General features: G+C 37.9%; 2 protein-coding genes across 9 annotated transcripts in view; one reads left to right on the forward strand and one right to left on the reverse strand.

The window, feature by feature from the left end:
• The window catches only part of LOC112557451, an 89,213-nt gene extending 83,767 nt beyond the window's left edge, over positions 1-5,446 (forward strand). For all 3 annotated transcript variants that reach the window (XM_025227440.1, XM_025227358.1, XM_025227524.1), the window contains exons 116-121: positions 317-451; positions 712-815; positions 1,338-1,430; positions 1,872-1,995; positions 2,367-2,504; positions 3,302-5,446. In XM_025227440.1, coding sequence (XP_025083225.1) covers positions 317-451; positions 712-815; positions 1,338-1,430; positions 1,872-1,995; positions 2,367-2,504; positions 3,302-3,577 — 870 coding nt within the window. In that variant the 3' untranslated portion in view covers positions 3,578-5,446. The remainder of the gene's footprint in view (positions 1-316; positions 452-711; positions 816-1,337; positions 1,431-1,871; positions 1,996-2,366; positions 2,505-3,301) is intronic.
• Positions 5,447-5,553: 107 nt separating this feature from the next.
• LOC112557623 overlaps positions 5,554-15,882 on the reverse strand; it is a 31,748-nt gene continuing 21,419 nt past the window's right edge. For 2 of the 6 annotated variants that reach the window (XM_025227645.1, XM_025227719.1), the window contains exons 12-18: positions 15,539-15,827; positions 15,013-15,093; positions 14,399-14,521; positions 13,728-13,905; positions 12,047-13,464; positions 11,266-11,324; positions 5,554-9,705 (exon numbers count right to left, since the gene is read on the reverse strand). In XM_025227645.1, coding sequence (XP_025083430.1) covers positions 9,067-9,705; positions 11,266-11,324; positions 12,047-13,464; positions 13,728-13,905; positions 14,399-14,521; positions 15,013-15,093; positions 15,539-15,827 — 2,787 coding nt within the window. In that variant the 3' untranslated portion in view covers positions 5,554-9,066. The remainder of the gene's footprint in view (positions 9,706-11,265; positions 11,325-12,046; positions 13,465-13,727; positions 13,906-14,398; positions 14,522-15,012; positions 15,094-15,538; positions 15,828-15,882) is intronic. The other 4 variants (XM_025228048.1, XM_025227799.1, XM_025227960.1 and 1 more) reach the window with 4 other exon arrangements.

The raw sequence follows: 15,882 nt of genomic DNA on the forward strand, positions 1-15,882 counted from the left end.
AATAATCCTTGCATGACAGAATTACTTAGACATTGCATGCTAAATAGGAACACAATGAATTAATTATGCAGGACTGCAAATGAGCCTAAGATGATGGGATGACTTGAACATTGCATGCAATTTAATTCATTCAATACAGATGAATCGATGCAGTTGAGCTGTAGTTATGAAGACATTCACACCTGCAGGTGCAAAATTTAAGAAAAGTTAAAATGAACACCATTTTAAAAAAAAGGACATTGTTCACGCTGAAAAACTACATGATAAGCCACTGAATTCAGTGAAATAAATGAAACATCAATGAATCTCATTGTAGATTGTTGCTGATCAGCTGAAGAGTCTTCATTTGGAAAGCCATGCATGCAAAGCAGTTCACACTTACAGTGGAGGGACTAAACGCAAGCTATCGCTTGCTATTGCTTTGCTAGGAGAGCCAAAAGTCTTGCTACTTGTAAGTAATACAGATGAGGATCAAGAAAGAACAGAGGAGATTAAAAAAACCAGCTGAGCAAAACTGTAATTTCATGGTTAAATTTCATGGATTGTAATGGCCAGCTGATGAAAAATGTTTTACCAAATGATTCATCCACATTTCCATGGTTACTGCAGTTTAATTGGGCATTGTGGAGCTTTATAGCTATAGTGCTGTATCCATTGCATGCATACAGCACAGGTGCTTTTGGCACTAATAAAAATTACTGTGTTAAACAGGATGAACCCACAACTGGGATGGATGCTGGAACACGCCGTTTAGCTTGGAAGTGCATTACTGCAGCCACTCAAAGAGGGCAGGCAGTCGTCCTCACATCACACAGGTGAGCACATGTTTTATTCGGAATGACCTTGTGCGCAAGTGTTGTCAGAAAAACCTTTTGGTGAGATGAAAGATATCTACAGCTGTCTGTTATGATTCCAAAAGGTGGTACCTCTTCAAGCTTTTTTTGGATAATAAAGGTTGACAGAATCTGTACTTTCTCTGAATGTTTGTCTTGGGTTTATAAATCCTGAAAAAGGCTAATTCTACATTGATACTTATGAACTGGCACATATATAAACCCAGATACACACTTAGATAACTGAAAAATTGTGTTTTGCAGACTTTAAGTCTTGTAGTGGTGATACCTGCAGGCATGGTAAATCCTTGAAGAGGTGCAATGCCCTCCACTCCCAAAATGATATCAATGTTTATACATTCCTTTCTTCTGCAGTTATACACAGTATTATATATTTTAGAAATAGATTTATTATCTGATGCAAGCTTTATTTATTGGGCAAATTGTATTTGCCATTTCCGAACTATCAGTCATTATTTAATACGAGATTTGTTTCTTGTACAGCATGGATGAATGTGATTCACTGTGCTCAAGGCTGGCCATCATGGTCAACGGCCACCTAAAATGTCTCGGAAGCCCACAGAAACTTAAAAACAAGTAAGTGGTTTTAAGATATCAAGATTTTCTTTTTTTAAATCATCTCACTTAACACAGGTACCTTCAGCCTAAAAGAGTAGGTGCATGCAACCTATATGGCCTGATTTTCAGTTTTTGAGTTCTTTGCATATGTTGTAAGAAAAATTATAAAGTAATACATGGACAAAAGAAAGAGAAATAGCCAACTTGGTTGTTGATATAATTTAAATGCAGGAAAAACTGGCCTGGAAGGTCAGAGTTCTAACCACTCAGTTGTTCCCTTCCCCAAAAACTAATGTAGTCCTTGCCAACATTATGATAGTTCATGTATCTGTTACAGACCTATATCTTAATGTATATTCATAATTTGCCACTTAATAGCTATCCCAAGGGATTCATAAAGTTGTATGAAGTTCATGAGCTACAGGTACTCATGCACATGCTTGCTTCTTTGACTGGCAGGTTTGGAGATGGCTACACTTTAATGTTACACCAGCATGGCCTCTCCTTGAATCACTTCAGTGTTGCTGATATTTTCCTCTCTCATTTCCCTGGGTCAGTCATCAAAGTCCGTAATCGAATAAAGGTAGGTTTTTAATTTGTCTTTCTGTTTTGTGTTAGAATGGTGCTTCATTACTTTGATTTCATTAACTAGTTGATAAATTGAAATTGATTTTAACATTTTTCCTTGGTTTTAAATCTCTTGTTACAGAAGTCATTGAAATATGTTCTTTTTCTACACAGTACATTTTAGAACTCTTTAATTCATTTCCTGTAATTATGCATAAATTCATTTTATTAAGTTGCATTACATTTCTTGCAGTCATAATTTGTATGCTGCATAAGTTTTCAATCTGCCTAGCCCTTTTGTTGCATGGGACAAATCAGTGTTAAGTAAACTTTAGTTCTGGACTAGCTGAGGTTATATTCAATATTAACATGACTCTGTGTCCACAGAATAAACATCACAATGTGGTAGAGGTCAACATTCCACAAGGTACAGGCTCAGTAGCCAACATTTTTGCTGCTCTTCGGCAGACAAAAGCCATCACTCACATCTTGTACTATTCACTGACACAGACGACATTAGATGCTGTAAGTCTTGCCTCCTCCTTGTGATACATTTATTATTTTCTTTTTATTTTCACCTGTAAAATATAGGCTGATTGTTGGTTGATAAGTTTTTGTGTCTGCTGGTTCTTTTGGCAGAAACTCATAGTCAAATAGCATGTTTTATGCACAATTATAAACACAATCCATCATGGTTACTTTAAAAAAAAATAGGGAGGGGGGTTGCACGCAGCCAGTATTTGGTTGAGTTGTAGGTCTTGCCCTTTTCTACCAGGTGACATATGACCTTTCAGATGAATGAAGATGTGTGTAATCTAAGGAAGTAAACAAAAGACCCAAATGGTCACACCATTTGTTGACAGGATTGTTTCCTATTTCCTATCAGACATGTTCATTAGAAGATTATTTCACTTGTCAACCCCAAATCACTTAAACCCAGTCATATCAACCTCAGTCTACACTTGCATGGACCTAATTGTCCTAATACCGAAAATTGTAGTTGATATGACTGTTGAAATGACCAGCCTCCTTTCTGGGATACTTGAAGATGTGCTGAGGCAACAAAATACCTAAGAATGTTTGCTTGAAGAGCCTCATGGTGTTTTTCTTTTATAATTTTTTAATGCTTCATAAAGTATTTGGACTGATTCTCATCTGCTAACAAACCAATAGGCATTCATCTACCTTTAGACATAAACCCATTTTATTTTTTGGAAATAGGTCTGTAGTGGCTTTCAGGCTTTTATTAATCATTTTTTACATAACTGTTAGTGTATTTTAAGCATTATCATACTATGTCTTATGATCTTATTTCTCTGTAGGTTTTTGTTGGCTTTGCTCAAGAGCAGACTGAGGGTGGTGAACCAGATTGGATCAGCGACAGTGGCAGCATAGGCAGCAGTACAAATAGCAGCATCTCAAGAAAAGACCAGAATTTCCAAAAATCCATAACAAATGGAACCTATGCCTACATGAACCCTAAGTACCATTCTGATCCCAACAATGTCCGGACTCATCTTTGTGACGGACCAAATCATGGGGCTTTGGCATTTGATAACTCAGCCTATGACACAGAATTGATTTCCATCAAGTTGTAGACTTTTAACAGTCTTGGCACATGAACAATAATTGTGGAAATGACTACTCGGCTTGCTCAAGAAACTTGACAGGAATATTCCACACTGTCTGCATCGCACAAAAAGGCTGATCTAGATCGAGAAGTCCTTTTGATAAGTTGCTTTGAAGCATGAATATATCATATCATATGCACAATCTATTAATTTCTGTTGTAAAATCAAGGAAAATTTTTTTTGTTTTGTATTATAATTTAATCACTTATTGCCAAAATGACATTTATACTGTGGCTGGCCATGGTATATCAGAATAAATATATTTACGTCAGACGCTGCAACTAGCTAAATTGCACAATGAGATCAGCTTTATCTTACGCAGTTTCATGGGTAATTAGTCTGCGGCATTGAACATGTTAGGCAAATTAGCCCCTCCATTATCCAGCATTTTTTTGGGGTTTTTTTTTTGGCATTTATATTTGTTAATAATTAGGTGTGTATCAGTAGCCTGGCAGTGACTGGCACACAGAGTGAGATTGATTGCGCTCTTGGTGCATAATGGCACTGGCATACAGGAGCATCACAAAAGGGTAGGCCCTGTGATAGGTTTATAAGGGCAGAGCTGCCACAAGACAGCAGACATGTTCAAGATCTGGTCAGCGTCCACAGAATGAAGGAAAGGTAGCTTCAGCGCTTTGGTACCACTGTCAACTCCATGCTAAAACTTTGGAACTTAGCATTAGTTCAAGCCTAGTCAGATGAAGGTTAATACATTACTGGCTCTCTATCTGCTTCTGGTTTACGTGAAGTAAGTTTGCTTACTCGCACCATACCCCTCCTCAGCTCCTTGGTTACAAGCATAATACAGTTTAAAATATTTTCATTTTATGTAAACACACATGCATGCATATATTCACACATACTAAAACTTAAAAGCAATCCTATTTTTATGGCAGAAGATCAACAATATTTCCATCACTTGTGAAGCCCTCATTGGGTCACCTGGCAGCAGGCCCGCTCTTAGCCCCCACGGGGCTTGAGGCACAGGGCATGTGCGGGGCTTCTGACAACTATCAAAAGCATGGGGCCCTGGGCCGATGCCTCGTCTGCTTGCCCCTATAGCCCTGCCTGGCAATCTAGCCTCCAGATCTCACCATCTCTTTTGAATAAAAAGCCAGTCATGTCTTGTCTTCCACCTCAATCTCATCTGTCGTCGTTGTATTCTACTTGTTGATCTGTTCTTTGCAGGATTATTTTGTAATATGCCCTGACCATTTTATATCATTTCACAGTGGTCTTCATAGGGCATAGATAGTTGCCTAATTCTATTGTATGCTTTCTTGCTGATGTGGATCCTAAAGATTTCCTGCAGCATTTCCCAAGTTTGGTCTTTTGTAGGAAGGCCAATTACCATTGCATGCATTAGTCTGATTTCTTTGAGGTGGAGAGAAAAGTTAGTCATTCCAAACAAAATATGAAATTTGATATTCAGAATATTCTTTGCACAATTGATTTTTAAGATGTTTAATGTTTCTTGAAAATTGTTATTGCACACTAATGCAACTCTTGTTAAACTGCTTGCAAATTGTTTTATGTTTGAATAAAGTGATCTTACCTCTAAACTGTTTATGTTAAATTGAAAGTTATTTAATGTACAATATATGCTCTTTACCTATTTTCATATATTTTTTTAATGTTTATTTGCCCATGTGATAAATTGTAAATCTGTCCTTTTCTTGTTGAACCAATTGTGTAGTCACTTTAATATTAGTGAGCCTTCATATTTGGCTGCATAAGTTGCAGCTATCAAAATCACTCTATAAATACAGCTTGTGATTCTCTTAATTTTATAAGAAATGTGATCGCAGGATAGAGAATTAAACTATTTTGAAATGGTGTCAGATTTCATGCATTCATTTTGAAATCCATCTAAAGCATGGCTTAAATCAACAGCAACACTTGCATTCACAAACATGTAAAAATATATATCCATATAAGAAAACCACAGTTGAGAAATTTTTATTCTTCATTCCTCTAGTTTCTTTGAAATGTACATTCTAAAACATTTCAGTATTACCATTGAAAAGTTAGCACTAAAAATAAATGCTGAAAAATTTAAAAACATCTTTTTAATTTATCTATTGTCATACATAATCTGGCAGTACTTTTTGTATATCCATTTCACGGTGAACATTTCTAATACAAGATATTTTACAGTGAAAAAACATTGGCAGTTATGTGTGAAATGATAAATACTTCAGAACCCACATGAATCCAACATGGAAACAGAAGGGGTATTATCTCATATAAAAATCTCAACTTTCCCTTCAGACAGTACTACAATTATCAAGTATAAACACAAAAGTTTCTGAACATTGAACAGATACTGTATAATGTGAACAAATATGTCATATATGATCAAAATTGAAAAGTAAAACAGTCTGCTGCCTTGCCAGCGGGAAATACAACAAATTAGGTACAAATCAAAATCGACATATCCTTTTTACAAACTAGGAAACAAACCCAATATCAAATTTGAAACATGAATGTTACAAAACTTTGAATCTGAAAAGTTTTATGTGCAATTTGTCTCAAAACAACATATATAATTACACAGCTAAATGTTTAAGCACTTATTACATTAAATGCCCTAGGCGCTGGAATAAGCTGTTGAAAGAATCAGAATCACTGAACGAGTAGCAGCAATACTTAAAAAAAAAATCTCAATCTTCTTCCACAGCATTCACACACATAGAAGAGACACAGTTTCTGATAATTTTAAAAAGGGGAAACTCTGGGCGGCTGTTTGAAAAGATGCATCAATAACTTATGCTGGTTTTAACGGCTGATCATAGGTTGGTATTTTTTTTTTTTTTGCAGGCACATTAAAATCTTGTTTAGTCAACAAAGATCTAAGATATTTTAGGACGGAGTGTATACAAGGAAAAGGTTGAGATAACACAGACAGAAGGAGCCAACAAGGAAACTGAAAGCAAATACCTCTTAGTAATTTGCTTTAAGTAGGATAGTTGTTTTATGGTAAGCAAATGAGGCTATTTCATGGACAGCTAGTCCCGCTACACAAACAGGAGCCACATTTAAAGATAAGGTATGTGTACCATAGATGTGATCTCGGTCCACAACCCATGCCCATCACTAACTTGGCGATGAGTGCTTTGCTGTTGCCCTTGTGGACGGCCCCACCTTGTGTGGGGAATCATTGAAGTAAATAGGTGCAATCTTTTATGAATTGCAGCTATTTGAAAAACACCAATAGGTACTTTATAAAGCATATTTTGCGAAAAAGACACCAAAACACCCCAAGAGATAAATAAACAGGCTTTGAGAAAAATTCAAGAAGAACTATTTCTTAAAATGGACATATTTTAACTTCTTGCTTGCTGAGTCACAAGCATGGACGTTTTGCATATTTGCATATATTCTGAATTCCATACAAGCTTTCCAAAACTAGTTGTTCAAACAGTTCTATAAAACAATGATAAACTATGCATATAGACTACATTTTCACAGACTGATCACATTACAGGTACAGGTAATTCTCATAATTCTCAATGTAATATGATTATTTGCCCTTAAGTAAGAGGCACATTAATCTGTATCACTGGAATGCAGATCAAGTAGACACTGTGGTGACAACAGCCATATTCTAATCACTAGTGCAAGTGGATGGAAATGTGTACTCTCTATGGAAAATCTATATCACAGGCAATATTCTTGATCAAAAGGCAAATCATCATTGGAATTTAGTCAGCTACAATCATATTTACTGTGCAAAGCTTCTGGTTACTACCATCCATTCACAAACACCACCATCATGGAATGCACAGAAGCACGTGTGGAATACACTCAATGGGATCTTACATCGTGGACAAAAATATGCAAAGCACGGCAAGCTCTACATGGCTTTTTCCAAATCCACAGCTGCATATAATCAAATTCCCAAACTACAAGCATTCACTGTAAAGCCAGTTCCATCTAAACGTCAAAGGAGAAACAAAGACAATGTGATGCCAGAGGCCACTCATCTGTCATGCTACTACCCACACCATGCAAACAAAACTACACAATCCCTCATCCACTACACAATCTCTCATGCCACCGAGTTATGGTGATGAGGTAAAAAGGAGTTTAAAAGGATTAGTGTATTGGTCTTTAACATGTCTACAATGCAGGTCATGTCCTGATGAGTTCCCATCAGAAGGTAATACTGCTTTGCCAATAACTCTACCATTATAGTCCTAAAAGACTATCTTTTGACTGCCAAATACTAGAGCTATGTGAAAATAATGCTGTTGGAAAACTTTTAGCAATGGAGGCACAGCACCATATGCGTTTAAGTGGCAACACTGGGATCTGGTAAGACTGAAACTGCAGTTTTAGAAGCCAGACTATTATCTGCATAAATATTTCATGCTGTGACCCAAGCATACTGTCATTTTCGACTAACAGTGCTAGGCTTTTACTGATCATGAGAATATTACAAACCGTTGTTACTCAGAAATGGCATTATGCGATATTGTAGTGATTGTATGGGAAAGCGTGACTGCTATCGGTGGCTAGCTTTTGTACACAAGAATATAGATAGAACTTGGCTTTATATCACACAACAAAATATAGTCAAGACTCGCTCACACAGCAGACATCCCATTATCTCAAAGTAGGCATAGAAATTCTGTCAACATCATCAGGCACCTAAAGACTCAATGCATATGGACGGCTTGCAACATCTGAAAATTCACACACAAAACCACATCATGCTACAGTCTGTGTTGTAACTCGTGTAAGACAACATTGCTTTGTAATCTTTAGCTATATACATTTGAAAAACATTCTCCATAACTAGTTGATGCAGATTGGGCAAGAATACTCTACTGCCTAACTGTCATCATAAATATGTGCATGGAACAAAAACCAAAAAATTCACTTGGAATAAGTGAATAAAGCATACATGCACATGTGCACATATTTTTGCTCTTGCAATAAGGAGACAGATTAAGAGAAGGCTTGTTGTATGACTTAGTGACACACACAAAATAAGAGGGTTGCTCACAAGTATCAGTTCTAGCTCTTCACTATATCTACCCATGTAGGAAAGGGGGAAGGAGTGCTTATCCGCTAATACCTTTCACTGCTTCAAAACATCAAATGCAAAAATTTGAACAAAGTCATTATCAAATATTTACAGGAGGCACTGAATTCAAAGTCTGACTAGTCAATGATTTTTCTCACTGACCAAAAACCCTTTCACCTTACATAGATGCTATGTAGGAATGTCTCAATCCATTCCCAGTAATCAACAGCCTAGGGTTTTTAAAAGTTTAAAATAATTGCATCTAGCTGACAAAAGCTAACCAAACAAAATTTGAAAAGTATTTTCATGGCAAGATCGGCAGTTTTGGTTGATCACTAAATTACATAATGCCAAAAAAATTCATAAAAGCCTACAATGAATCACTGTGTTCACTATGTGCTGCTTTTATAAAATAGAAGAATCGCTACCTCGACGTAAGCTTTCCCATGTAGAAACTACACTTTTCACAGAATTGTTTGCCAGACTCTTTTCTTCTCTTGTGACATAGCTGGCACTGTTCTTCAGGAGTTGGGAATTCATCACTGTTAGAACTACCAGCATCTTCAACATCGTCCCATTCATTATCAGAGTATGCATGGTGTGATCCAAGGTGATCTTCATCATCACTGTAATACGCTCTGCTGTCTGCAAAAGTGGGTCGAAATGTGTTACATTCTCTGGCAGATTCATACCCAGAGTTGTGCTCATCTGTGTCTGCAAAGTGAGCAATGCTATCTGCAAAAGTTACAGATTTGCGTGGTTTGCTTTTGTTCTTTTTGTTTTTTAACACAGACTTTGGCTTCCTTGTAGATGATTCTGACTTACTCCGCATTCTTTGCATTGTACCTTGCAGCCCAGCATCTGACTTCATGCTGTCCTGCCGCTGGCAACTTTTGGAAAGGCTTGAATGTACGTATGGTAAAGGCTTTGAGGTTTCAAACCTGGAGGCCAGTGCGCGAACACTTATATTAGAACAGTCCTGGTTGTTGTCACCATCTCCAAACTCAGAAGGCTCATGGGTACCTGGGCAACCATCTGAGGTAGGAAAGCCTTCACCAAGGACCTGCACAAGAATAAAAATGGATTAAGATGTTTTATTCTTTAATTCCATCCTTTCCTTAAGTCTACATGTGCATCAAAAGATTAACAGACAACATGACAATGAACGTGTGAGTGCCTCGGTGGGTTTTTCCAATAGCTTAAAATGAATTCTTTAAACTTCTCATTATTCTGCGGTCTGACTGAAGTTAGGGGTAAACAACTTTTTATCACTGATAAATACACGGGACTTGTCCAGCCTCAACCCTGTGAGAATGGCCACACACAGCACAACTGCCAGAAACTAATGCTGAATTAGGAGGTAAAGTTTTGTTTAAAAAATATATCTAAAAAAAAACTATGCCAACAGACAAGCTGCTATTTGCACTTACAGGCAGATAACTACTTTTTTTATTTCTAAAGATTAAAAGTTTGCTCATCCTGAAAGTTTCATGGTAATATTTTTTAAAACCGATTTTACCCTTTTAGTACTATTAATAAAAGATATTAAAAAGAATCTTTTTGTCTAAATTTGGCTGTTATCCAGATAAAGTGGATGCATGCTTGTGCAGACACCACATCCCAAAATCTGCTACAAGGTAGGTAATACACTAACTGTATTACCTTACAAAAAGGTGCTGCATGCATGAATACTCGGCAGTAGATACATTTACTTACAGCATAAGGTGCAACAAAACAAGGTGCATTCAAGATATGCTATCCAGTTTAGATTTTAGATGAGCGTAAGTGTAAGATAACATTTTAAAACTCGCATTGCTCTTCAGCTAGGTCTAAAGTAGCTTTCAACAATCAGTTTTTGTGCAATGTTAGCAAAGTTTTGCTTCATTGCTTTTGTTTTGTTTTTTTGTGTGAGGGTGGTGTTTGTTTCCCACTTTTGGTTAACATGAATAATACTTAAGTAAATAAAATAATGATTTATGGATATTATATACAAATGAAGAAACCGATTAGATGGAAAAGTCCAGCAAAGCTTCTGAAAGTACACCAGTTCTAACACACCACTAGACAGCATAAATCAAACTACACCAATCAGAAAAGTAAGGCTGCCATGTTATGGACTCTATTAGCATTGCCTTCACTTTTCAAACAAAAGGAAAAAAAAAACATAAAGCGATAGAAATGTTACATACAAGGTCACTGAAGTCAGCCATATACATTTACATTCCAGCAACAGAAATGCAACAATCCAGAAATACATTCCAGCCACAGAAATGTAAAAAATAAAGGATAACTGAAGTCAGCCACATATGCTTTCATGCTGGCAACAGAAATGTCACAGAAATAAAGGATAAAAAAAAAAATCAACCGTGTCTGTCCCCTTCCCAAGTGTGCAGAATAAGAACACAAACCAAATAAAAAAAACGTCAGCGTAAAACTTGTTTACAAAGAGAAGAACTTGTGAGGAAAGAGAATTCATCCACTTTAAACCCAAGGCTACAACAATGGTCGCTGCAAGGCATACCAAACAGTATTGCAAGTTGCTCATGAGAAGCAACAACATCTGTAACCACACCAATATTGTAACCACACCAACATGCATGGCCCAGAAAATGCCAATACTTACCTCAATGACACGAAAAGAACCTAGCTTCTCACGACCAGGATAAGCCCTGACAGAGGCATCTGCACAGGTAAGCATTTAAAGAGAAAAAGATTTAGAAAGGTGTTGTGCAAAGACCCATACTTTTGTAAGTGCTCTGCTGTTTATTGTTTCCTGCCACAAGACCACACAGTGCTGCTCCTGACCATAATATCCAAATATGATACCATATCTCTTTTTTATTTTTGTTAGAGACAAACAAGAAAATTTCAAAGCCACTGAACTCATTAGTATAGCTATAATAATTAGTGAAAAGAAAATTTCTACACCATTTGCAAAGATCATGCACTATGGGAATCTCATTATAGCAGGCTCAAGTTTTGATGAATGATTCAAGATGCCATAGTTAATAATGCTTTTAAGGATTTGCAAAACAAGCTTTGCTGCTGAGGTAAGTAGAAAGATGACTAATTGTTACGCATGTTACATGTTACAAATCTGAATTTGCTGAAGCCAAGGAAGAATGGGGTCTTGTATAAATAATAGCAGAATGCACCTAGCAAAGCCTTGATAATAATGAAAAAGAAAACGTTAGTTGGGGAAACCCTCCAACCTCATCTCTGCTGCTTTATTTTTCATGATTGTTTGAATGCTGAGATTTTACCACATTTTCACTATGTATTTAACAAAAGTTAAGCTATTTGCAGATTTCTTCCTGCAGAAGCAGGCCAGGAAGATGAAATCACTGTAGTCAGCTACTAGCCAAGTAAGACCAGGGTGGAGGGCATACTATTAGTACTAGTACCTGGATTGTTAGCAGGGTAAGCAAAGTCTACTAGTTTCTGGCAGTCTGGCTGAAAGGCATGTCGATCCACAAGCTGTGACCCTACAGGCACACCTGACAACTGCATGCTGCTAGCTGCATGCCTCAGTGGCCCCCCCAACAGCTGCTGCGGCTGGTGCTGACGTGGTCTTTGGCATGTTTGATGCTGCTGCGGAGGCGCTGAAGGCATCAAGACCAAGTAAGTACCACTACCCGTAGCGTTACCAGGGTGTGAGGGTTGAAGCTGAAGGTGGGGAGTGGAGGTTACATGAGGGTTCGGCAGCACCCGGACAACGTTTGAAGACGTGCGCCTACCAACCTCTGATGGACCCTGCTGCTGATTGGTGGTGGCAGGACGTGCTGCTGGCAGTGGTCCTGGTGGTCTGGCTTTTGTGACAGATGATGGATATGGAATGGAGGGTTTCTGGCTGGGGACAAGGCCACGAACTGGAGCCTGCAGCTGAGATACAGGCTGGCTGACGCCAGTCTGAACAATTGAGACAGCTGGAGCAGGAGTGGTTAACCCAGCGGCAGTGGCCTGAAGTTGTCCAGGCAACTGGTGTTGTTGCTGCTGATGTTGCTGCTGCTGCTGCCTGGTGGGATTTCCTGGCTGAGTCTGCTGCATGACAGGCTTCTGTTGATTTGGATGAGCTGAAAGTCCATTTTGCTGAGAGGGTGCATTCTTTACAATTAAAGACTGTGACTGCTGTTGCTGCGGATGCCACTGTCTCTGCACCAAGTTGTCCTGCAAAAGCTGCCGGATCTCTGCTTTGCTCAGCTTCTGCTGTGTGTTGGCACCAGTGTTGCAGTGGTCTGAACCACTGCTGTCAGACTTCAAACTGTCCAGACTCTGCTGACTTGCACTCACCCCAGCTTGAAGGCATTTTTGTTTGTTAAGAAAAGACTGATAAAGTTCAGGATTGGTGGGCATGTCAGATGTGGGTTTACGAGATTTATTTCGTGGCAATGTGCCATAAACGTCCACAGAGTTTTCACCATTTTCAACACCACCAGTGTAGGCTACAAGGCAATTCCCAGAGTGTGACATAGGCATGCCACTAGTGTCTGGCTTTTGCTGAGCTGAAAATCCACTGTCGTTGAACTCTTGAGAAGATGATATCCCACTTCTTGTCTGAGACAGGCTTTGGTTTGTCTCTGCCATGCCTCCATTTTTCACAAATGTGTCATTTGTTAACTGTACTTGTTGACTATCCACTATCTGCTGCCTATAGCTAAAGCTGTCCTGGTGCTCATGAACTGATGGAGTGGATCTCAAGTCTCTTTGATTTACAGGTTGTGTAGGCACAGACCTGACATCCAAAGGGTCCCATGAAGAATGTCGTTTGTGTAGATGAGCATGGTGATCGCTGGTATCAGAGTCACTACTTGTAATACTTGACCTGAAGCAAATAACGAAGAAATTATAAACAAGTTTAGAACTGAATTCTTTTCTTATTAAGAAAGTAGTTGAAAACACTAAAAATTTCAAATAATTGCCAATACAAAAATACTATTTATACCAGAATGACTTTCGAGTTTGAATAACGGCAGATATAGGTAGATTGTTAGATATAGGTAGATTGTGAGAGTACAGTAGTAGAAGTGACTCTTTCCTAATAGGTCACCTGATAAACCTACGTCAGAAATAGGATTTTCCATTTACCTGTTACTACCTGAAGTGGAGCTACTGGGGCCTGCAGCAGACTGGCTGGATTCCTGTCTAACTGTGGCCCGCTTTTGCAGACTGCGTAATTTGACTAGACATGAATTATGTCGCTTCTGTACGTAAGCCAGGGCTTTGTTACTGAGATCCTTTAAAGACATGGCCTCCTTCAAGCAACCTAAGCCACCCAAACAAATTACATCATCAATTATGAGAAAAGCACGATAAAATACCACAAAAGGAAGACAAACATATGTTTTTGCTAGAAATAAACAGACTAAAGGAGTTAGAAGACAAGGCAGTAAATGGACAATACTAGAAACTGCTTGAATAAAAATCAAGGATAAAAAAAACACTGTATGTGCTGACTGGTCTTTTTTTGAGATATTTTCATGAATTGAAATGGAAACTGAAATAAAACAAAAGTTTAATAGTGCAAATAGGTCTCTGATCCTTTACTTTCCAGACATATGTCTTCAAAACATAAGAACTTTCATGTTGCTCAAAGTCACCTAAAGTTCAGAAAGTTTTTTTTAAATCAGATTTAAATTTATTTCCAATATTCTTACAAAACATAAGAGTGCAATATTACACATAAAAACAGATTTTAAAAAAACAAAAAAGGAGAGAAAAACTACTTTAAATACATAGATAATGTGCAGTCAACCCACCCAGTGCACAGTTGCAGAAGCTAATAGCTGAAGGGAAGTCATCCCGAGTCTCAGCCAGCATGCAGCTGTCCATCAAGGCATCACCCTTCTTGCACAGAGCATCAAACTGCTCACTGCCACTGGCTGTAATAGAGCAAAAGAATGCTTGCAACAGAACAGTATATACAGGATCATAACTCTTCCTTCAGAAATAAAATTCTTATCTTTCGTGCTTCTTGCAACACCGAACTAAAATGACTATTTGGTTTCTCTTGCCATAGTATCAGCAGTAGGACTGAATAATACAGTTCTCAATATTCTTTCCCCTTTACAGTTTCTGGCTTATCAGCATATAAGTCTTTTATATCAACTTTTACAACAGAGTCACTGCTGAAGTCTTCTCTATCAAATACTTTGCACATTGTGAAACAATTTCAAATGCAAGATAGATGACTTTAGAAGCCTAGACACAGTATTATGGCTTTCTACAAATGGAAAGACCAATATTTTTTATTTGAAATTGTATGAGCATCTACATGACACAAAATGTTTTTGTTGAAACATGTTAAACTGTATTTTCTATACAGAAAAAAGGCCAAATTATCTTTTTAAAGAAAGCTGTGAACTTTTCCTACCATCTTTATCAAGACTATCCAATGATGTGTCCCTTGGATGTGTTGTCTGTGCAGATCTGATTATTTGAAACTGAGCAAAATCTGAAATTATAAATGTTCACTAGTATACACAGGCAAGCGAAAACTAAACAAACAAATAAAACCCTATTACACCTGTACAATCACATCAAATATTGAATTTTTATTTCCTCAACACTCATTTTTAACCACTATAAAAACCAGAAACAGTTCTCAGATTGAACAGCAACATTATTTTTAATTGCTATGCGTGATTACTATAAACAAACTACTTATGAGCACATCATTATCTTGAAGTCTGCTTTGAAGTCAGCCTCACTGTGGAAGCCTGAATTGCTGGAAGAGCGTAAAACACTCATGAACAATTAAAGTCAATCAGTTTAATGAGTTCCCATCTTCCTGCATGTATACTGTCTATGGTCATTCCATAATCTTGCACAAAAAAAAATAAATAAATTCTAAGCTGCGACTGTAGCATCTAAAGGTGTAAAAAACTGCCGAGCCTTACTTTTGGGAGGGACAGGGGGTGGCCGCATGTCATTCTGTGTGGAAAATGGAGCAACTGCTACTTTCTGAAAGCTGCCATCTTTCTCCTGTTGTGGCTGTCCTCGTAGCAGGTCTTCTTGGCTGCTCTCTCTAATTGGATGCATCACCTTGCAGCCAGACAACATGGTGCTGCCATGCCTGCTGACCTCAGTTGTAGAACCAGACAAATTCTTGAAATGTTGAGGTCCAAACGACTGACTTAAGTAGTGCTCACCTCCTGCCTTGCTGTAATCTTGTGTGCAATCCAGCATCTGTCAGCATACATTTTATTTTTCTTGTATGATGACATAAACATTTCATTTGCTG

Source organism: Pomacea canaliculata, linkage group LG1 (assembly GCF_003073045.1).
Source record: "Pomacea canaliculata isolate SZHN2017 linkage group LG1, ASM307304v1, whole genome shotgun sequence".
NCBI lineage: Eukaryota > Metazoa > Mollusca > Gastropoda > Architaenioglossa > Ampullariidae > Pomacea > Pomacea canaliculata.